Below are 24,291 nucleotides of genomic sequence, written 5' to 3' on the forward strand. Positions count from 1 at the left end.
GTCATTCTTTTTCTCAATTTGGTTGAAACTGGCTTGGAGGCAAAAGCATCAAAACGCAGCATTTCATAAGAAATGACAGGGTAGATGTGGATTGTGGTTATGTTATGTGTGTAGCCGCTCCTGAACTAGCAGCAGCTGCACACTGGATGCAGAGTGAACAGGAGTGTGGACCAAGCCTGTATCCCCTCCTTTCAAGAAGAGAAATTGAATCCCAAGAAAGAGAAGGTTCCTCATTGTAGATAAATCAGGATGTGTGTGTGTGTGTGTGTGTGTGTGTGTGTGTGTGAGAGAGAGAGAGAGAGAGAGAGAGAGAGAGAGTGAGTGAGTGTTTGGGGGCAAAATTTGTCTTCCACTCCAAGTGGGTGTTGGCTGTGCCTGTCATAACAAATAGTTATTTGTGTATGGTACTTGTATTCCTTCTTCATCCAAAGGATAGCATGTCACCCATGTCATCGTTTTGAAATGTGTGGTTATTGGGTTGTTTTTATTTTATTTTATGTATTTTGTGGTTTTATATTTTGATTTTATTCTGTGAACCGCCCTGAGACCTCTGGGTATAGGGCAATATATAAAATCAATAAATAATAATAATAATAATAATAATAATAATAATAATAATAATACAGTTCCATCTCCTTCATATTTTCTTTGTAACATTGTGGGGTATGTAAGGCAGGAACATAGTGACATGCCCCAAGGCCATGTAGTCTACTGCTTCATAGCTGAGCAAAGACTTGAATCTGGGTTAAACTCTGCTAATGTAAGTATAACATTAACTCTCACCATCCCTTGTTTCTCATTAGAAGAGACTGATGTGGCAGAAAGTCTAGTTTTTTTATTTACAGCATAAGGTATTTATTTATGATGGTGGCACAAACAGAGTTCACAGTTGAAATTTTTACTAAGTCTCTACATTGACAGACTGTGCAGTGGGAGCAGACAGGTTTGTACGATCAAGTATTTAAATGTTTAAAATATATCATCTGGGAGCATTTTCCAGTGGCACAGAAGAGTAAACATGAAAGATCTCTAGGATGGGAATTAAACAGCAAAGGCTGACAAGCAGTGATTAGGTAACGCTCTTTGTGCCACTTAACAGCATAGAAATTATGAGAAACTATTTAATTCCATCAGATTGTTCAGCTGTGTCATCTTCTCAGTGCACAGCTCAGTCGATTTAACTATCAGCAAGAAAACAAACAGCAACGACAAAAAGATTAGGATGACATTTGCACTGAAAAATCAAAAGCATGTCCTATTTGCCACTATCTTGGCTTGCAGTGGATGTGCTGTGATTCTAGACATGAAAGATAGAACAGTCAATCAACAGGGAGAGATAACAACAATAATATCAAATTATTTGGAAGTCAAGGCAGGGCCAGCAGACCATCTGATGTAAACAACTTACCACAATGCAGATGTATTCCTTCCACCTATGGGATCCAGAACTAAGGTCTAATGAGTAGGCACACTGGAGAAAGGCTTTCTGCTGACCACATCGCTCCAGGTGACTTTATGGAAGTGCAACAAGCAAAATGTTGTTACCATGATACTCTTGGTGAAGCCTGCACTTTGGGTCACAACTGTGTTGGCATAACCAAAGAGCTGCCAGTGCAGTAACTGCCTTTTTTGTAGTGGGAGAGCCAGTGTGGTGTAGTGGTTAAGAGCGGTGGACTCGTAATCTGGTGAACCGGGTTCGCGTCTCCGCTCCTCCACATGCAGCTGCTGGGTGACCTTGGGCCAGTCACACTTCTCTGAAGTCTCTCAGCCTCACTCACCTCACAGAGTGTTTGTTGTGGGGGAGGAAGGGAAAGGAGAATGTTAGCCGCTTTGAGACTCCTTCGGGTAGTGATAAAGCGGGATATCAAATCTAAAACTCCTCCTTTTTGACTTTTACGTTATGTACTGGGCAGGCGTGACAGGAATCAATGGAGAGCAGAGGTGTAACAACCGTGGTACTAAATAACTGGCTGCAAAAGACCTTGCGTCTTTGACTTGTAGATGCATTGGGATCATTCAGGTGTAAATCAAATGGAGGAGCAGAACAATAGATACTCATCTTAGGTCACAGCAGGAAACCGGAAGCAGAACTATTGTAAAGGTGGGCATCCTATTCAAATAGCTGAAACCTTGGGACAGCCACTGCCAGTTTAGTGCAGACCAACTAGATCAGTGATGGCCAAACTTGGCCCTCCAGCTGTTTTGGGACTACAATTCCCATCATCCCTGACCACTGGTCCTGTTAGCTAGGGATGATGAGTACCAAGCTAAGATGAGTACCAAGTTAGCTGAGTTAGCCATGTTAGCTAAAATGAGTACCAAGTTTGGCCATCACTGAACTAGATGAACTCAGTGGACAGCAGCTTCCTAAGACCTTAAAATATTGCTAAATAATGAAACCTGGACCTTGTTGTTGTTGTTTAGTCGTGTCCGACTGTTCGTGACCCCATGGACCACAGAACGCCAGGCACTCCTGTCTTCCACTGCCTCCCGCAGTTTGGTCAAACTCATGTTGATAGCTTTGAGAACACTGTCCAACCATCTCATCCTCTGTCCTCCCCTTCTCCTTGTGCCCTCAATCTTTCCCAACACTTACACAAAAAACAAAGGTTTTATTTTCTTCTCTAAGGGCTAAGATAAATGTTCTCAGCTGCATGTCCGCTGCAATTCCTTTTGGAGTGGTGGGCAAAGGAAAACACCAGGCGTCAGGCGTCAGAGGATCCAACCCCCACGGTAGGTTGCCAGGAACAGATAAGACAAGGAAAGTTCTTACCAATGTCTTTTATTCAATATTCCCAGAGAGAGGCTTAGAAATGCAGCCTCTTCGAGTAGTGATGTTGCCCCGAGTGAATCTCCACCCCCTCCCTCTCTCCTCTTCATGCGTCATCACTACGGGTGCTGAGAAGTGCCCTTTGCCTCTGGGCTCTCTGCTCTCCTACTTTCAATGCCCACTGGATTCTGGGAGAGGAGAGGTCTGGAATGCTTTCTAAAGACACTGTGTCTGTCAGCTGTCACCCCTCTGGCGCTTCTTCTCCCTCCTCTCCCATTATTTCCCAGCTTTCCCCCTCATCTTCCTCTGAGCTGTGACCTCCCTCAAACCCCTGATGTAATTCTGAACTGTCTCCTCCTTCTCTGGAAGGGTCAGGCTGGGGAGGCGGTCTCCACCCTTTCTCCTCTGCCCAGTCCCTGACACCAGGAGAGTACAGGCTAATTCATCACCATTTTTTATTTAGAACATTACTTGTACATGTTGCCTTTTATTTCTGGTTCCAAGAATGCCAGATACATATTCTTTAAAAAAAAGAGTTGGGAATCTGAGATTTATTGTTCATGTCTTCCCCCTTGCTCCTCCCTCTAGTGATGGATGCCATTGCTTCACAGAGTGAAGGAACCCGGAGCCAATCCTAGAAAGAATTCAGCGGCTGCACAGGCTCAATTTTTAGCTTGTTGAACAGGTATCAGTTAATTTTATTTGGACAGAACAACTCTCTCTTCACCCAATTCAACCCCAAGGACTACCCCCCCCCCCGCTTTCTTGCCACTGGAACTGTGTTAACTGAAGGGGAGCCTCTGATGCCAAAGGAACATTCATGGCCCACTAATGTTAATTGCATTATAGTTATCCTCCGCCACCAAAGTTACTACCTCTGTTTGCTGAAATGATAACCAGAAAGAAAAACAAGGTGACGTGCTCAGCAAGGCATAAAAGGAAGACGGCAAAGAAGAGAACAGGAATTCCTAGACTGGAGTCTGTATCTTGAAATGTCCCTTATCTATTTTTAAAGAGGCTTTTAAATATATATAAAAGAGCTTCCAACTGCATATGCATTCTGAGATGTTCGTTTTATAGCACAAATTTATTCACCGGTTATCAGTTATCACAACATTAACCCACTGCAGAAACTCAGTTCAGTATATTCGAAAATCCATTTATTTTTCACCTATTGATATGCATGTCTTACACTTGTATATAATACAATATTTTCAGTGTTGGTTTTAAGAATAAACACAAAGGGGGGAAAATGTTGAGAAGCATGTTGTAGATTTTTTGGCTAAATTAAAGCCAAACTCATAACTGCTACAAAATTACACATTTATACTTTTTACTATCCCAAGCAAAGGAATTAATCATATTTTTTGAATTCTGTGTTTCTCCGTTACACATACCTTTAAAAAACGAATCCATACAATATTAATCCTGTTAAAATATCAAGACTGCTAACTGATGCTACAATCAATTTATCCTAATTAAAATTTAATTAACAAGAATACCCCTTCTGCAAAAATTTGGATTACTCTGTAGCAGAATTATATACTATACATTTCAGATTGATTTTCAGCTATCATTTGTTTTCTTTCATCCAGTGCCATAATACAACAGAGGTAATGAAATTGTTGTGGAACAATCTTGTATCACATGACAGGAAAAAGTACCTCAGGGTGTTCATTCATCATAGAACCCAATTTATTTCTAATTAGCCACGCCAAATATTTGTTACAATGGGAAAGAGTTCCCTTTCCCCACAAATATTAGTAACCACTTGAAACAACTTGAGGTTCTGGGCATAACTCTTTCTGTTAGGATTGAGTTTGTGTAGTTTTCATATTACCTCCCAAAACAAATGGAGTAAAAATTTGCCTTCTCTTTGCCTTCTCTAAGACTAACTTGCAACATCAGTATGGAATGCAAAAGAAACCATTCGTTCTGTCTTCATATTTCCACATAGCATGGTAAATATATTAAATGGAATATAAAATTATACATTCTGTAATAACTTAGAAAAAAAAGTTTACAGCTGCTTAAGGCATTTAAACATTAAGATTTTTCATGAAACAGTAGATCACCAAGATTAAAAAATAGATACTGAAATAAGAGATAGAAAAGAACTTCTGGTTCAACAAAATAACTACAGAATGAACTCAATGTACCTGGAGTGGCCAAGGAAATCTTCAATGGATTCCAGATTTGAAGAAACCTATTTTGTCCTATCAAGAAACAGACATCTACTTAAGCATCCAGATAGTAATATTTTTTTTCAAGCAACAAAACCCAAAAACCTAAAAAACGTATCTGAATGAATACCACTGAACCTCAGAATGGAAAAATTAACATGCACCCGTCTATTTTCATGAAGGGACTAACTAGCGCCATTTATTTTTTACCATAATCTTTGTAGGACCTAATGATAATAAACCAAAGTGTATGCAAAAAAACACCCATCTTCTTGAAATTATACGGAACTGATTATTTTAATAGCATGTTATTGGAAGGGCTTGAACATTCTGTCTCGATCACCCTTTATTTGTCCGAAAGGAATTGCGGTAGTTGGTTAGTCATAGGGAAACATGTCTGACTAATGATACATTCGTATATGGGTGACGTATTCAGATAACTACTACTTGCCAACAATAATGATTAACGATGGATATATAGTATTTCCATTCCTATAAGAAAAGCAACTTCGACATGTTGAAATATGTAGCCTTGGAGCTTCAGAATTAGAATACAAATTAAACGTGTCTAAAACTGTGCTGTGTCAGAGGACAATTTCTGGAACAGTGGTTTGATTACAACAGTGCACAGTCCCACCAATAATTTGCATGGAGGACCAGGAAAGTTCCAGAGGAAATGGATCAGTACATTTCAAAGTATACTGCTTTCATCGAGGTGAAACGCCACAAGTCTCAATGCAAGGATCCAAAGGATTGCTATTTCTTCGGCGTCCTTTAAGCATCCCTTCTTCGGCCATATATCCCTTCATGTTTTTGCTATTTTTACAAATGTACACAGTTCATTCCGTCGAAATCTTGTGTGTGTGACTTTCCAGCCATTTTGATCTCAAGTGGCTGCTGATTACAGCGAATGTTCTCTTTGAAATAATTAGTATGCCCCAGCAGTCCCAAGCCTGGCCTCAAGGATTGTTAAGTTGGATATTAAAACTTCCTACTTGGCTGTATTTAATGTTATCAGCCTCGAGTGTGATCTGATTTGTCTTTTGCTATCGAGTTACCTGTAAAAACAAAAGAATATAAAGAGAAGAAAATATCAAATTGAGGTATGTTGAACATTAGGTTTATAATGGCACAAATCCATTTACTAAGCCCCTCTGTGGAGAAGGCATTTCTAAACATGCACATAGCAATAGAACTGCAATTAGGTTTGTGTGTGACAAAATGAACTACTTGCCTGGATCCTATTGTAACCAAGCTTAAGATGGAATGGAAATGAATGATAAAAACAAGTTACCTCAACTGTTAAAAGGGAAATGTGGCTTTGAGCTAGACCGAGATCTGACTGTTCTGTATCAACAAGGGAAAGTCACAAGATCTCCATTTAAGTGCAGCCTCTTGTGGTGAGATCTGGTATTCCCCAGTCACATACAGTACAGTCATATCTTGGAAGTCGAATGGAATCTGTTCCAGAAGTCCATTCAAATTCCAAAACGTTTGGAAACCAAAGCATGGCTTCGGAAGCCACAGAAGCCCCATCAGATGTTTGGGTTCCAAAGAATGTTCCCCTTCTCCTTGTGCCCTCCCTCTTTCCCAACATCAGGGTCTTTTCCAGGGAGTCTTCTCTTCTCATGAGGTTACATAGTGAGGGGAAATGGACCGTTCACTTCTGACTGAAGTCAGGATGAGATACAATACAGCAGGCACGTCCAACAGGTAGATTGTGATCTACCGGTAGATCACTGGACTTCTGTGGTAGATCACTGGCTCCCCCCAAAGAAGCCCAACAAGTTTGGCTCCCCTAAAAAAGGCTAAACATTTTTTCCTGCACCCCCCCCAAAAAAAATGTGGCTTTCCCCCCTCCCTAAAAAAAGCTCAACAACTTTGACCTGAACCCCCACAAAGGGGGTAGATCACTGCCAGTTTTTAACTCTGTGAGTAGATCGCAGTCTCTTGGGAGTTGGCCACCCCTGCAATACAGTATATGGTGCTTCAGTTCTCTGCCCAGGTGTGGCTATGCAGTTAGTTTCAAAAGAGGTGTTTATGGCAGTTAACAGCAGCATCTATATTTTACATTGGTCAGGAGAAATGAAAAGGATCAGTTGTGATAGTAGCTACTTATTCATCGGCCCTTAGTTATAGGCCTATAAGGATTCAGATTTCCAAGATGTTTGCTGGGAGAGTTCTCCCAGGGATGAAAATTAGGGCAGGTCCACTGTTTGGGGGGGTCAGTCAGTCAGTCAGTTAAGGGACTGGGAAGAGGCAGAAGGTAAGCCTGGGAATCAGAGGAGGTGTAAGTCGAGAGAAGCCAGCCAAGAGAGGATTACGTCTGGATAAAGTGGTAGCAGCAGGAAGTTGGCTGCAGGACGACTCCAGGGAAGGCCACTATGGCATCTTTGTGGAAGAGCCCTGGTCTTCAAATATCTGACCAGAAGGAAGACTTCAGAGAGCAGCTGAAGTAAATCTATCAGGAAGACCACAGCAGTTTCTCTGAGTGAACTTTGGAGGGGAACGAAAGGGGGAAATTGACTATTAGCTTTTCACACGGTGAAAACCAGGGCTCTCTCCTTTGAGGCAAAGTCTTATAGAGTAACTGTGACAGATTTAAGCAATTATAAAGCCAAATATTGTTATATGACCTATGTACATGTACTACTGCATTTCATTCTGTCACATGTAGTAAATAATAAATGTGATAAATTTTAATAACACATTTGTTTGAAACAAGTCTCTATTCATCCGGTGCCTGGATGTGTGGTAAAAGATGGCTAAAAAACCAAGTTGGAATTAAATGGTAGTGGTGAAAAAGTAAAAGGGCTAGACTTAAAAAAAGAAAAAGAAAAAGTATTAAGCTATAGGAAGGTAAATCCTACAGGAGTTTAAAAGCAATTTGTGAGATAGTCAATCCAAGTGGCTCTCTACAACATGGTAGTAGCTGGAACATTTCTGTCTAAAACTGAAGGACTCTGGCTGTAAAACAAGTTTGAGCCTTTTTTTTTTAAGCAGAACACATAGAAAGCCTAAATATTAGTTTGCAGATAATGCTAAATAATGAAAAGTACATAATACTCCTTAAAGAATATATTAGGACTGTCATCATAGACACCTAAATAACAGTCCCTGACCAGCATTTGCGCAAAGTTGTTCCCCTCCCCAAATAATGAACTCATGTTGCTACTTTAAAGGCCATTGCTGAGATTCTACCAAAACCAGAGAAGGATCTTGTTTTGGGAGAACTTGAGCATACTTTTAAAAAGAAAGTTCTCGTGGGGATTTTCACCTCTTGGTTGGAGCCATAACTTCAGAAAAGTTTTCAGGAGCGCTTTTAAAAATTAGCAGCAGCAGCAACCACAGGAAGAATGAATTAAACCAATTCTGCTTTGGAAACAAGCCTATTGTTGAGAATTCGAGCAATTTTCAAAATGTACTTCTCAATCTTTCCTGTCTCAAACTCAAGTCAAAAAGCAGCAATAATTTGGTGGGAGACAGAAGCGGCAGCACTGGAGGCGGGGGATGGGACATTTCTGTACACAAGATATATTCATCCTCCAATCCCTTGTACATAAAGGAGCTCTCAAAACTTCACTGGAGCACTTTCATCCGAGCCAACATAAAAATAAAAGGATCACATAGAAAGAATGCATAAGACAGAAAATTTCACAGTAATTGGATTTTTTCCCTATGCCTGACTTGCATTTAAAACATGAAGAGGAAAGAAAACAAGATCACTGTCATATCAAAGAGAACATCTTTAAGGAGTCTTTCTGCTGCATCAGTGGATGCAATTAATAATCATGTTGCTTTTTTGTATTAAAACTTCATTAAACAATGCACTCCTTTCTCTGGTGGGCTGACTCACTGGACTGACCATGGTAACAGTTCATCAAGAGATACATCTGATTTTGAAGGGCCTTGCTCCTTAATGATGAAACATTCCTTTGCCTTCAGCAAAAGCATCTGCATACGAGTCTTTTATCAACTCTGGAGATAAGTTGATCTGCGGGAGGCAGTGGAGGACAGGAGTGCCTGGTGTGCTCTGGTCCATGGGGCACGAAGAGTCGGGCACAACTAAACGACTAAACAACAACAACATTTCATCCTTGGGAGACACTTTGAAAACTACTGTTGAGATGTGGGGTTTAGAATTATCAATGCATTAATTATTTTTTAACCCTACCAGTGAAACTGGCTGAACTGACACAAATTAATCAACACCTTTGTTTTCTGTGTTGTTCTGATGCTTCACCATAGCTATGGCTAGGCAATTATCATTTGCACTTCAGACAGGGGCTTGAACTCTCTTCCAAACCATGATGCCTGCACAGGATCATCCTTTCTATGCAGCCAAAAGAAATGTAACACGGTCCTTTGCAAGACTGGGTGAATATTTTCTCCTTCTTTACCTAACAGCTTGAGGTTAGCAAGGGCAGGGTTAACAAACTGAAATTTGAAATGTCAAATTTGGCATCATCCTTAGGCTTTTATCATCCTTTGGTGACTCTGCAAAAGCCCATAAAACAGTCCAGTTCAAAAAGAGACTCCTCTGCTTTGCGGTTAAGGATGTGTCATACAACTCACATAGCATGTTAGTATCCTAGCAGGCAGAATAATTCTCAATTCCATCTTCAGAATGTGCCAGCAAAATAATTCATGTGCAGCTGCACAACGTAGCCATGCATGGTGCATGATCATAAATATATATATAGCTATATAGCATCCCTGTTTATTTAGAAGACGAATTCATGCTTCACTGGGTGCATTTTATTTTAGTTTGCTTATTGTTATTATCACCATTATCAATACTATTGTTGTTTCACTGGAGCCTCTAATAGCTTTCTGTTGCCAGCACTCCTGCTGCTCCACCTGTCCTTTCTCCTTCTCCTTCTTAATTTTATGCTTGTAGGTCACACGCTGTTACTCTGAGTAATACTTGGAATAGTCCAAATTTGCCACTATCTGAGAATATAAATCCCAATACAAGGGAAGCACACTCCAGCCATTAGTGTTAATGGCATCTATCCACTTACACATTACTGTTCAGATGTGGAAGTCAATTTCATAAAAATGCAGTTAAATTTTAGCTAATATCCATCCATGTTATTTACAGGAAGCTTCCCTTTTTGGAAAGAGTGTAAGGTTTGCAACGGAGCAGCTGGAAGGTAGAGTCCTGTGCCAGGTTTTTTATATATATAAAAATAGAAAAACAGAATTTGAGAGCGGCACCAAGCCGATCTTAAACATCCTAGGAGAACAGTAACATTCCAAATGTGTTCCAATCAATTCAAATCAACTTTTCAATTAATTATTAATACATCTGAAAATTAACTTTTGCTGTTGCTCAGTACTACAGATGGAAAAGGATATAACACCCTAAATATTTATTTGAATTAATTTGTTCATACTTGGTGAGTTATGGCTCCCTTTATGCTAATGTCTTTTTTTCCACATAGGTTGTTATGTTATAAATACAAAGAATTAGGCTCTCTTCATTTTCTCTGTGCTCAGTGTGCAATTACGGTATAATTACTCTGCTGTTTCAAGACTTTTTAATTTGAATTGGTGAATGGCTGCTGTGAGCCAAGCGTAATTGCATGTGAACTCGCCACTTCTATATTAAAACAACAATGGATAATTAAATCTAAAAGAATTTTACACCTCAGATGAAGTTCGATGAGCGCATGTTCGGCTCGCGTGGCATCACTTACCACAGAAATAACTCAGAAGGTCCTCTGAAGGATAAAATCTGCCTATTAACCACTGCATTACAAAACTGTGGCGACTTCTAAAGTGGTCCAAACTGGCAGGCAGAGTGGAAATGACGGAAATAGACCTGGGCATCAGAATTGGGTTGTTGTTGAGCACAGGGAGGATGCGGGGAAGAGAGATTTTAAAGTATAGCATGTGTGCAGTGAGCACGGGAGGAAGGACCTAAACTCTTTACCATCTCCAATTTCCATTACAAAATTGCACTTCACCAATAATTTTCCTCCTGTGAGTCTCTGTGACATGAAGCAATCGCCCACAGAGGAACTAACTCTGGAGAGGTCAGTGTAGAGGGAAAGATTCAGCTTGGCTGTTTTTGCTCACCAGTACTGTACTTGGACACACACACACACACACACACACACACACACACAGCCCTAATCTGCTTTCTATATATTTGGTAGGGACATGTTGTTATCATGGCTAGGTACATATTGAATAGCACATACTATTGGGTGGCACTGTGGGTTAAACCACATAGCCTAGGACTTGCCGATCAGAAGGTCGGCAGTTTGAATACCCATGACGGGATGAGCTCCTGTTGCTCGGTCCCTGCTCCTGCCAACCTAGCAGTTCGAAAGCACATCAAAGTGCAAGTAGATAAATAGGTACCGCTCCAGCAGAAAGGTAAACGGTGTTTCCATGCGCTGCTCTGGTTCGCCAGAAGCGGCTTAGTCATGCTGGCCACATGACCCGGAAGCTGTACCCCGGCTCCCTCGGCCAATAAAGCGAGATGAACGCCGCAACCCGAGAGTCAGCCATGACTGGACCTAATGGTCAGGGGTCCCTTTACCTTTATTTTACTATTGAATTTATATACCGCTCTATACCCGGAGGTCTCAGGGCAGTTCACAGAGTAAAATCAAAATATAAAACCACAAAATACATAATCAAAATAAAAACAACAACCCAATAACCCCCCACCCCAAAAAACACATTTTAAAAGGGCATAGGATCCTCACGTTTAAAGTAAGACAATTAACAAACCTGGACAAGAGCCACTTGTTGGAAAGACCATGATCTCAGGAATGTTTGCAGCAATATTTATTGCCAACCGAACTGGCCAGGTGCCTTTCTGATACAAAGGCATATAGGAACATAATAAGCTGTACCACTAGGTAAAATCCTCAACACAGGATTTTGCTGGGGTTGGGAGGTATTTATAATGTAGCAGCAAATGAGAGGGCCTTTCTCATTTCTTCATTGGTGTCTTCTGCTCAGAAACAGAAAGCGGGTGAATGAAGAAGAATCCGTTCTGATGTTAGAAGAATGGCTAATATGTGTCCCTCTAGCTTTTACTGAACTACAACCCCACCCATCTGCCAAAGTTGCCCCTATAAGGTGATGAAAATCTAGCCTGCTGTTCCAGAAAGATTTCCCAGACATTCAGCAGAGGGATGTATGCAGGAGCTTCTGTCAAGGACCATTATTTGGACCTGAGCTTTCCTACTTGTTTATAAATGAGTGTTGAAGTGGCCACGTTTACTGATGACACCAAACTGTTCAGGGCAGTAAGAAAGAGGGATTGCCAAGTACTCCAAAATGTTTTCTTCAAATCATTCCTAAGACTGAGTTAAGGTGGAATGAGTGAAGGAAGTGATGCCGAGATGTGTTACAGATGTGTGCACATGTCATTTATTCCAAAGCACAGGTGGAGCATGGGACAGAAAGACCGAATGCTGCCTTATATCAAGTCGGGCTATTCCTCCATTTAGCTCAGTTTCAACTATGCTGACCGGAAACAGATCTCTAGGGTTTCAAATAGGAGTCTGTTCCATTGAGAGATGGCAGGGAATGAACAAGGAGAAGCATGGAGAAGCATGGGCTCTACCACTGAGCTAGAACCCTTTTGCAAAGGGCTTTTTAAATCACAGGGTACTACCATATAGAATTTTATTTTGTAACAGTGTGCTGGATCCAGAAATATGGTGTTGGCTCCGTTATGATAACTTGCGCAAGAGCAAGTGGAAGATTTTGCAGAGCACAAACTTGGTACGAGCATGCATCTTGAGACACGGAGCAACACCATCTCTCTTGAGAACGTGCAATGGCTGTTGCAGGAGCAGACCTCCTGCAACAGAATCATGTGCCGCTTTGTACTAACAGAAGCACACTGCTGGGTTTTAGTTCTGTTTCTAACATAAAGCTGTTGCACTGACTCAGGAAATGCCTTTCTGCTTACAGAAGGACAGCCCTGGATCAAACCCTTTGTATGTATTTTGGTAAAGGCCAAACTTGCAGCCACATGTATCTCAAGCATGTGTGTGCCTCTATGTCATATATAAAGGGGGACTGGTCATATACGTGTCACACAAATGGTGGGGGCAGTGGACACCCCCCCAACTTGCCAAGACTGTTTTTAAGCAGCCTCCCCCACCCCTGCCACCACAATTGCCCTCTCATAGTAGAGCAGGGAGAAAATTCCTTAAAACCAGGGAGTTTACCAAGGAAAGGTAATGGAAGGGCATTTCATTCTCCTCCTGTCCCACACCTTTTTGTGTAGTAAGTATACTCTTGTGGCCTCCCCTTTATACCATACCCCCACAAGTTTTAAGTTTTGTCAGTTTTTTCTTATTATTTCTTACTCTTCTTCATGTTCTCTTCTATTTTGAATAGTTTTACTTGTTTGATAATTGTAACGGTTATATCTGGTTTTTTTTAAAAAAAAACAACTGTTTATTCATAGAATCGTAGAGTTGGAAGGGACCAAGAGGGTCATCTAGTCCAACCCCCTGCAATACAGGAATCTTTTACCCAACGTGGGCTTCAAACCCACAACCCTGAGATTAAGAGTCGCATGCTCTTCCAACTGAGCTATTCCTGGGGTATTCTGGTGAAGAGCAGGAAATAAATCTAATAAATAAATAAAATTAATATTGTGTGTGTGTAGATAGATAGATAGATGATAGATAGATAGATAGATAGATAGATAGATAGATAGATAGATGATAGATAGATAGATAATTTTTTGCAATAAATACTTATAAAACGATTATAAATGTCACATTAGAAGAGATATTCCCTCCTACATGGGAAGGAATGGGGAATGCCCCTCCTGAGTCTGTGACACATGTATGCATGGCCTGGAAACAAATAATATCAAGTCTCCTGTGTGACTGTTGTATTAGATTACAGTAGACTTCTACAGCCAGGCAAGTGGAATGGAAGTAGTTTATGATTTCTGCACTTCGTGGAAAGCAGAGTTTGTCTGAAAACACATTTTTGAACAGATGGGAAGGCACTTGTTTTAAGGATTTTGGAAACTGTGCTGTATGTTTTCGTCAAATCATCAACAGTATGTGATTTGTGTAAGCAAAGGAGATTGTGGTAACATAGTTCACAGTTGTGCATTCTGAGAAAAAACCCAACTTATTGGTTTGGGCATCATTCATCATCCTGTTTTTTATTGTCATTATATTTTCTATCAAGCTTTCCATGTCAAAAAATCAAATTGTGGAACATCCTGCTATGAATACTTCCACGGCTGCAGAAATAAGCTTGAAAACATGATGGAAACAAAGACTGATTGACTGACGGGTGGCCTAACATAAAGTTCTTAGTGTGGTTTGCAATAAATAAGAAAACAATTAGAATATACAGAAGATATAAAACCAAATAAATCAAAAGCAAAATAAATACACTCAAGTACCTCATACCACCCTTACAAGTTAAAGCACAGATTGAAAAATTGTGAGAATAACAGACTCCATCAGTTATTTAAAAAGCCTAGGTGAACATGAAGTTCTTTATCCAGTGACAGACATTAGTGGCTTAAAAGTCAGAAAACAAGTCCCAAATTATTACATTTCCCCATGAATCTCATTTATAAGGTGTTTCTTTAACAAGAGGAAGAGGAAGAGGAAGAGGAAGAGGAGGAGGAAGAAGAAGAAGAAGAAGAAGAAGAAGAAGAAGAAGAAGAACAACAACAACAACAACAACAACAACAACAACAACAACAACAACAACAACAACAACTTGATTCATTTCCAACATATATTTGGAGTTAACAATCCCAGAATAGGAATATTATAAAATCAGTACAAATGTACTGTGCTTTTTTCTTGTTGTCTGCAAGATTATTATAAACAATTGGCATTATATGAACTGCAAGTAAAACAAAGCAAATCAACTGCAGTCCTGCAACTCAGAATTTATTTCTGATTTCACCCTAATTGCTAAGTGTTTCATCCTCATGGGTAAAAACAATATTCTATATTTCTGTAAAATCATGTTACACAATTAGCTGTCTGAAGTAAATGTAGATGTTGCTGCCTATCACTGAGTGCCCTGAACATTTTTACTTTCAGTAGCTTTCCAAGTGGCCCAGCAGCAATTTAATGTCTAAACCATTTATGTCTTTTGATGCTAGCAGTTGATGCTTATTAGTTCTTACAGACTAGGGTAGATTCAGATGAGCAGCTGACATCCAATTCGCAAGGCTGAATGGGCAAAGAGTTTCCCACAAATATACTGCCTTGCTGAAAAGAGTCTTATAACAGAAGTTCCAGATAGCTAGGCTATCATGTGATAATTGCAATAATCTACTCAAAAACACCTGTGATCTCACAAATTTGGAGTTGTCCATAACCTACTGTTTAAGCACTATTTAGGTCAGCTCTATGCGCTCACTGCTTCTTGTTTTGTGTCTTTTCTACTTATTGCCACAAACAGTAACAGCCCTGGCGTGGCGTTTCCATCTTCACTGATTCCTGCCTCAATTTCTTTTTTTTTTTTAAAGAATATTTATTAAATTTTCCAATTTTTTAAACAAACAAACAAACAAAACAAACAGAAACATTAAACACAGGCATAAAATTCATAAACCATACTTTTAAATAACAAATTTCTCAGACCTCCTCATACTTCTCCTTCTTGTATCCCAATTAAGATTATTTGTTCAGCAAATCCTTCATTTAAAGCATTACAGCTTATAACATTACCTTATTTTTCAAACCCTTTCTTTCCCCCATCTCTGCCTGCCTCAATTTCTTCACATGGGTCAACTCAAGCTTCTCTGTTATTAACTAGGAACAGAGTGGTTCAATGCAACTGACCTAGCTTCCTGGCAGGTTAATCCCTTTAACTTTGAAGGGAAGTCCGTTTAACGTCAAAGAGATACCGTATTTTTCGCTCTATAAGATGCACTTTTCCCCTCCTAAAAAGTAAGGGGAAATGTGTGTGTGTCTTATGGAGCAAATGCAGGTGGGAGGCTCTGCTCAGCGCTCCCTTTAAAGAGCCGCATGGAGCCTGTGTGCAGCTCTTGGGGGCTTTCCCCCCGCTCTTTAAAGGGAGCACGGCTCTTGGAGGAGCCTACCTCCCGCTGCCCTCAAGAGGCTCCGAGCGGCTATTCCATAAGCCAGGACAGCAAGAGGGATCACTGCGCAGTGATCCCTCTTGCTGTCCTGGCTTCTGGCTTAGCCGTGTGAAGCCTCTTGAGGGCAGGGGGAGCCTTCATCCCGCTGCCCTGAAGAGGCTTCATGCAACTATCACAGAAGCCAGAACAGCAAGAGGCTATCCCAGAAGCCAGATCCCTCTTACTGTTCTGGCTTCTGGGATTCAGAATTTTTTTTTTCTTGTTTTCCTCCTCCAAAAACTAGGTGCGTCTTATGGTCTGGTGCGTCTTATAGAGCGAAAAATACAGTAAGTAAAACTTGATTTTGAAAGAAGGGTTGTCTTTTTAATGTTGTTGTTAACTACTGAATTTTCCTCTTGCCCATTCAAATTATTTAAAAACTGTAAACCAATAGCATGAGCCAATTAAAGCTCTTAAACAGAGAGACCCCCCAAAAAGATCTTTTAATCTATGAATATTATTGATAACAGGTGGCAAAAACTGTAAGATAACCATCTCTTTCCTAAGGTTCCTTAACATGGAGTTTGCCTTCATCACAGCAGTCAAGCACCGGATTGATGTTTTCATCTACTGCAACGGAAAGATCCCTTTCTAGTCTGTCACAGATGCCATCTGCATGAATGTAGTGTTGGCCTATTTGCTTTCTAATTTGCATCACGTTATACTTGCCGGAACTTAATTGCACTTGCCATTTTAATGTTCCTTACTCAGCCTGGAGAGAATCTTTTGGAGCTCGTTGCTATCCCTTTTTGCTTTAAGAATCCTAAATTATTCGGTGTAATCAGCAAACATGGCACCTTACTGCTCACCTCAACTCTTGTTATGAACAAGTTAAAGGGTTGCAACCAAAGGGAAGTTGTGAAAACATAAAAGGCAGAGGTGTTTTTTGGCTCAGTGTTTAGTACTGACTGGGACACACAAAGTTCCTTATGAGACATAAGTGCATTATAAGCTAAAAACTGCAGGTAGAGCTTCATAACAATGTACACTGCAATGTCAGTTGTTGGGTGCCCTGTCTGCTATTACATGCTTTTCTTATTTTGCTTTTATGTCTCCCTCCTCTTTCGGATTGACCCAAAGTTGGCTGTGCTCCTTGCTGCTTGTCCTAGATTTAGAACCACTTAAACCCAAAATGTCAAAAATATACAAGAAGTAAAAGTGGGAAGATATGTAAATCCAGTAAATATATATGCACATTCTATTGACCCGACTGTCACATATCCAATAAATTTGAAATTTGAAAACACCTGAACAAATAACAGATGAGCATGGATATAAATCTGATGAAAGACAAACAGAATTCTAGACTTGTAGGTAAATTTGCAAGTAAGGAAGACATGGGCTATTGTTTGGTAACTGTTGTTATTTTTATCTGTAAGCCGCCTTGAGTCCGGGAAAATGGCCAGGTATTAAAAATTAATAAATAATAACAACAACTAGGGCAATCCTACTCAGACTGGCTGCCAATCTGATATAAAGCCAAATTTAAGGTGCACATGCTTACATATTAAACTCTGTGCAACTCTGCAAGTCTGGATATACAAAGGGATACCTGCTCCCAAATATAACTGACTGTCTGCTAAGATAATTACAGGAGATTCTCCTGGTGGGGCCACCATGAGCTGAGACATAGTGTGTAGCAACCTGAGAGAAGTCCTTTACTGTAGAGCTCTATGGAACTCCTCTCTGAAACAAGGCTGGCAGAGATTATGATGAGCTTTCAATACCTGTTTGTGAAAGCCTTTGTTGACTGCTAAACACCGTTTTGGAATATGCTATATTGCTGGCTACAGTGGATGGAATTTTACGTTGGTCTAATGATTTAATATGTACAGTGGTACCTTGGTTCTTGAACGTAATCCGTTCCAGAACGTTTGAAAACCAAGGTGCAGCTTCCCATTGCTTGCAAGAGCTTCTTGCACTCAGCGGAAGCCGCTTTCACACATTTGGGTTCCAAAAAATGTTCAAAAACGGAAGCATTTACTTCCGGGTTTTCAGCCTTCGAGAACCGAAACGTACAACAATGGGGGCGTTCAGGAACCAAAGTACCACTGTTAAAGCCTAAACCTGGAAAATAATCAAGTTACAAAAGTTACATTTCTTATTTCAATCTATCACATATCACTGTAATTGCAGCATTTACCATAATACACTTTTAAAGAACCATGTTTTTGCTTTGGCTTTTATCCTTATAGGCCAGGATAATCCAGGGAGATTAAGAACATCATGCTTTCAATATTATTGGGATTTAAATATTGGAATATGTTGTGCTATATTTTTGTACATTTAGGATGGTAATCCTGTGTTTAGGTGCCTGCAATACAGGTTTATTACAGAACACTGATGGAAACAAGGCTTCACTAGGGGATAACTTAAAGCTCTGCAAAAGCCACACTTGTTTGACCAGAGACATGAGGACACAAATACACAAAGGATGTGGCTACTGTAGTCAATAACGAGTCCACGATGCTATTTTTAAACTTATTGTCCATACAAACAGCCCCATAATACTTTGCAAAAAAAAAATGTTTAATTTTTCTAATGGTAATGTTGTGATTAAATGGTACTCTGTGGGTTTGAGAAACAGTACAATACATTAAATATTGCTACAACTATGAAAACCTGTATTTGTACACACCTGCTGCTCTGTGAGTAACAAAGCAAGGCTGTAACATCTTTCAGGAGAGGTTTTGATTCTTTACTCCTCAACGAACCTTCTGGCCCTTCCTGAGAATCCGACCAATAGTAGGATTCATGACAACTATTGCCCCAAACGTGGAGCCAGAATATTGTGTGTGTGTGTATGTGGAATAAACAAAAATTGTCACCAGGCACAGCAGAAATCTCCTTGTTCTTGAAGGGTTTTACACGTTTGCCTAAGAAACAAACACATGTCAGGCACTAGAATGAGTTGTATGAGACAAAAACTGGGATTAGTGGCAGAGCATTTTGCTTTTAAGGAAAAGATAAAGTGTCTTTAAATGCTGTAGAAAAATATAGCTTCTTTCTTACAGAATAAAAGAGAAATGTTCCAAGTTAATGAAATATATTGTCAATATAATTATCCTAAGGCAGATCAACATTCTTTAAATTGAAGTAAATCAAGGAAGTAATTTATTAAATTGTAGTAATCCTGACCAATGAACAAATCTAAGTTTGTTTGAAGACAATGTTTATTTAAAAGAGGCGGGAAGGCCACATGAATGTTACTTTTTCTGCAAGGACAGAGGACTCAGGATTCAACCCAGCAAGCGTTAGTCATGTATAAGTCCCAGTGAAAGCAATAGAATGTATTTCTGAAAATTTATATCCTGTCCTTCCACTGTGCACACAATGTTCAGGGTGGCTTACAACTATATTAAAATCAAATGAAAACCCCCAATACAACAATAATAAGTACAGACAGAAGCAGTTGATAAAACAGTCCAAAAAAAATTTAAACTGGAAAGTTAAATATCTGCCTAAATAAATGGATTTGAGCAGTAACCCTATACTTACCTGGGAGTATTACCCATTGAGCTCAGAGAGTGATACCCAATTGTGGCTGCCCACCAGCTGCTAGCAGAACAGATTTTCACAGCTGTAATAGGACTTCTCTTTCCTCTATCCTCCCCTTGTACCCCCAATATCTGCTCTGCAGATGTGGGGAGTATACAGGGGCAGGAAGGAAGAGGAAATCCCACTCTGGATGAAAAGAAATACACTTGCGCGATGTTGGATGCAACTGAATGAGAACTACTTAAGGGTCAACATGGGCACTGTCAGTTACAATGAGCTGTTGGTGGAATGTAATGTAACTGCACTGATGACATTACCTGCAATCACTACATTGTTTGCAATTAAATTAGTAAATAACAAACAAAAGCTTAATTAAATTTTAGTATCATGCCCCACCCCCCACTATTCACCTTCATACATAAATCTATAAGGACTCAGATCAGGGTGGCCCCAAGACGCTATGCTACCCAGAGACAAGATAGCACCTCATCTGTTCCATGCGCATAAGTTGCTGGTTGCAGGAGAGCATCTACCTGTCCCTACCTGAGGGCTGTAGGGTAGCAGAGGAAGCATCTGCTGCCTCACTTTGCTTCAAGGTCATCCCCATCTCTGACACGCTCCCATATTTCATGCACATTTGGGCTGCTTTGTTTGGTTCCATTGAGGGGCCCAATCTGTATTATTCTGGACACATAATTTCAGGTGTCTTTTATGCTTTAGCATACCAAAAAGGAAAGTCTGCATTTACTTCTAAGTAGCTGAAACTAACCTGTAAATAATGGCTAGAGATATCAATGGAGTTAAGCAAGAATCTACCCCCTTCTCTCTTGCACGCACAACAAAACGAAACTTCTGCCTCTGCGATACACTTCTTCGTTTGTCTCTTAATACAACACCTGCATTTCACGACCACGGGATAAATGCTTCAAAAACAGAATGGCTGAGATCCAGTGTGCAAGCGCTACAACCACAGCTGGGATTTTCCAATTGTCCAAAATGGAAGGGAATATGCTCACAATACGTGGCCTTCGTGAACTAACAAAGGGACTCATCTGCACATACAGCTTTCCAGATTGTGGCCGCTATGTGCACAGATATCTTTCAGATGAACTCCAAATAGAGTAACAGTGCTTATAAGAAAATGTTAGAAATATGTGATGCCATTGTTTTTTATGTAAATTTGGGGGTGACTAAAAAAAAATACTCAAAAGAACTAATGTCACTCCACAATAAACCAGATTAGGCTCCAGATTCCCCATTTCTCCCCCCATTCTTGAAAAAAAATGTTTTGATACTGTACTACACTGAAATATTTAAAAGTTATTTTGGTTGCCCTTGAACCTTCCTGCCACACTTGCCACCACACATCAGTGTGGAACTTCACACCCTTTGAGAACCATTGACCTAGAGACAGTAGTGGAGATTTCTACACTCTTTAAAATGGGACCATTAGACTTTTAGGAAGCAACATGTGGGACGTAATGGCAGACATCACTGTAGGAAAACACCATAGGAGACTCCTGAGACTGAATCTCCTGAGACTCCCAATCCTCCCATGCTAAAATGGTGAAATAGTTCACTTGCGAAGGAAATAAAGATATGTGTAAGGAGATGTATGACTATATTTCCATTTAATTATCTGCTATAGAAATATTTGCCTTTGCCTTCCAAGAAAACATTATGATGTTTAGGTTCATTAGATGCTAATACCAGACTTCATAAGGGAAGGCTGGATGAATTTGTGCTTAATGAAAATGCCCTTTCTGGAATGAACTGAAGTATAATTTTTACTGTGTGGGTTATCAGTTACCAAAAGTGTAACTGTGATGTAGGAAGACACTAATTTTCACAAAGGGTTCTATGTACTATACAGTGATTTGCCAAGGAATAGTGTTGAAGAGCCATCAATATGATATTTGAGAATATTGCCAAGGTGCATTCAAAACTGGTACGTGTTCCATAGCCTTGAATGAAGCATTCCATGTTGCTGTTTCACCTACTACTGTCAGCCTTTTCCATTCTCTTATCATCTTGCAAGCGCATAGTTCTGGTAAAATAACAGATGAAAACCAAATTGCTGAAGGGAAACTCATATGTTTTAATCAGAATCGGTGCATATCCCTAGCCTATCAGGAAGAAATATGTATGCCTTGCATTCTGAATTAGATTTGACTTGAAGTGTACCATAATGTTAAATAATCGGACATTAAAAACCTGCCATGGTGTGCAGGAGTATAAACAAGTAGCTCTACAACTTTAATCACAATCCCTGCTTTCTTGCCCTCTGATCATTCCCAGGCCTGTGATTAATTCTTGTTTTATGTAAGCGCTTTGGAGAAATAATTGGGCCTTATCTAGGTCTTGTAGAGCCATTCACATGCTTTAGTGCTAAATAAATAGCACTCAGTGGCCCTAACTCACAGATGTAAGTAGGAAAGATTGTGACAGATCACAAGCATGCTATATAGAGCAGATAAATCGTGAAAGGATAAGGGCCATGAAGCAATGCGGAGAGCCAAAACACCTGGAAGCTGTTTTGCTCTTTGGGTGGATTGTAAGCATTCAAGTGCAAATCGGTTTTTCCCGAAGTATTAGAGCAGAAAGTTGTAGAAGGGTACGGGGCTCCTGCATGTTGAATAGACGTGTTGAAGAAGAAATTCCAGCAGTTGCAGCTTGTCATGCCAGCTACATCTGGTGAAATCCCCTCTTCTACACACCTGTTAAATGTGCAGGAAATGAAAGCACTAGATTAGAAAGAGGAAGGAAGGAGAAGGCAAACAAATGAAGGTGTTTTATGGAAGGACAGATGCCTTTTTTGAACCATTCGAAGAAATGTTATAGTATGATGAACTCGCAAGCAGGATTTGAGCTATGAACAACAGAAGTAACTAGATCATAGTATTGTGGTGATGATTTGATAAGATAGAAGATAGGGTGTAGCAGAAGGGGAGAAACAACAACTCCACGAAAAAAGGAGTGGGAAGTAGAAAAAAAGAAAGAGAAATTTGTATTTTGACTGTATATGTTAAAAATGCTAAAACTTAATAAAATATAATAGGGGGGGAAACAAAAATGAATGAAGGGCTGATCCTACACTGAAAGGCGAAAACATTTCTAAACATTTACGAAACTCATGATACATCAATACCTTTATTAGGACTAATGAAAATGTCACAATTCTGGACTGACCACTGGGGGAAATGAAACATTCCTCATATTGGGGTTTATATTAAACCTAGTTATTGTGAGTAATATCTTGCTGAGAGTTTATTTCTACAGATCAGCAGATGTTGATGCACAAGTGATGACAAAGAATTGCATTTTTTTAAAAAAAATGAAGGAAAGGACAAGCTTTCCATGCATTTTTTCCCTTTGAAATATGCTGACCTTAAAAAGCAAGTAAGTAAAAGCCCTGGTAAAAATCAATCATTCAGACACATGTATATGTACAGTGATTAGTTATGTTTTAAATGAGTGCTTAAGGTAGCATTGGATAATGAAATGTTGCTTAATGTATTAGGTATTTTTGTAATTTGAAAATTAAATTGGTTTTTTAAAGCATGAGATTTGGATGAATCAAGTTTTAATACATTACTTTTTCCTAACCCATTCGTGTTCTAGCAAGCTGCTGGTTCAAGTGGCATGGCAGACTTTCAGGAAGGCTGAGGCCGGCCAAGAAACTAGATCCCCTTGCGGATTAGGCAGGAATCCTGCCTGCTCAACCATAGAACTACTCTGGCAGATTGAACAGCTATTCATTCCAGAAAGCTCCTATAGCCTTATTATGGCTCCAGCTAGCAACTCTAAACTGGCTGTACTGCACTCCCACATTCGACAGTTTTTTGTCCTGCCCCCAGACCCACCACTTGTGCAACAGAATATTATCTACAAATTGCTGCTACAGGTTCCGACTGTGACTACCTCCAAATCCCTGTTCGTCTTGCACATGCTTTGTCTGTTTGAATCTTTGGCTTTAATATAATTTTGTTTCCACCCTTAGTTGCGTCTGACTCTTGAGCATCTTTAGGAGAGGGGGGAAAAAGAATGGGGAAAAAATCATTCTACAGTGGTGCCCCGCAAGACGAACGCCTCGCAAGACAGAAAACCCGCTAGACGAAAGGGTTTTCCGTTTTGGAGGCGCTTCGCAAAACGAATTTCCCTATGGGCTTGCTTTGCAAGACGAAAATGTCTTGCGAGTTCCTGCGGGTTCCCCCTCTTCCCCCCCTTTTTCTAAGCAGCTAAGCCGCTTATCAGCTGATCAGCTAAGCTGATAAGCCGCTAAAAGCTGCTAAAAGCCGCTAAACCGCTAATAGCGCTAATCCGCTAAGCTGTCAATGGGCTTGCTTCGCAAGACGAGAAAACCGCTATACGAAGAGCCTCACAGAACGGATTAATTTCGTCTTGCGAGGCACCACTGTATCAGCAAAATCCTATCATGTCTGCTTGGGAGTAAGTCCCACTGATGCCAATACAATACACTAGTGGCCAAAATTGTGGAAAACTTTTGGGGAAAGTGTATTTCCGAAGTTTGATGGCTCATAACACCTGATTGGCTCTCTAAAAACTCTCATGCTCATTGGCTACATTCAAATGAAGGAAAGCTACTGCATATCAACCTAAGCAAGTTGTGCTTCCTTTTTCTTGTTATTTGGCTATAACTTTTTATAGAATACAAATAATTGAACAAACTTTGTTGCATTACATTCTTCATCAAATTTTCTTTCCAT

General features: G+C 40.0%; 1 protein-coding gene across 3 annotated transcripts in view; it reads right to left on the bottom strand.

Annotated features, from left to right (window-relative positions):
* Window positions 1-3,908: 3,908 nt before the first annotated feature.
* Window positions 3,909-24,291, bottom strand: part of TAFA2 (TAFA chemokine like family member 2) — a 134,285-nt gene continuing 113,902 nt past the window's right edge. Inside the window, exons 5-6 of one of the 3 annotated variants that reach the window (XR_008332620.1) lie at window positions 18,705-18,942; window positions 3,909-6,011 (exon numbers count right to left, since the gene is read on the bottom strand). Coding sequence is in view for 1 of the 3 variants with exons in the window: in XM_053407498.1 (XP_053263473.1) it covers window positions 6,000-6,011 (12 nt within the window). In the remaining 2 variants the exon portion in view is untranslated. Of the gene's footprint in view, window positions 6,012-18,050; window positions 18,134-18,704; window positions 18,943-24,291 lie in introns of those variants that run through there. The other 2 variants (XR_008332621.1, XM_053407498.1) reach the window with 2 other exon arrangements.

This window comes from Podarcis raffonei, chromosome 10, assembly GCF_027172205.1.
Source record: "Podarcis raffonei isolate rPodRaf1 chromosome 10, rPodRaf1.pri, whole genome shotgun sequence".
Lineage (NCBI taxonomy): Eukaryota > Metazoa > Chordata > Lepidosauria > Squamata > Lacertidae > Podarcis > Podarcis raffonei.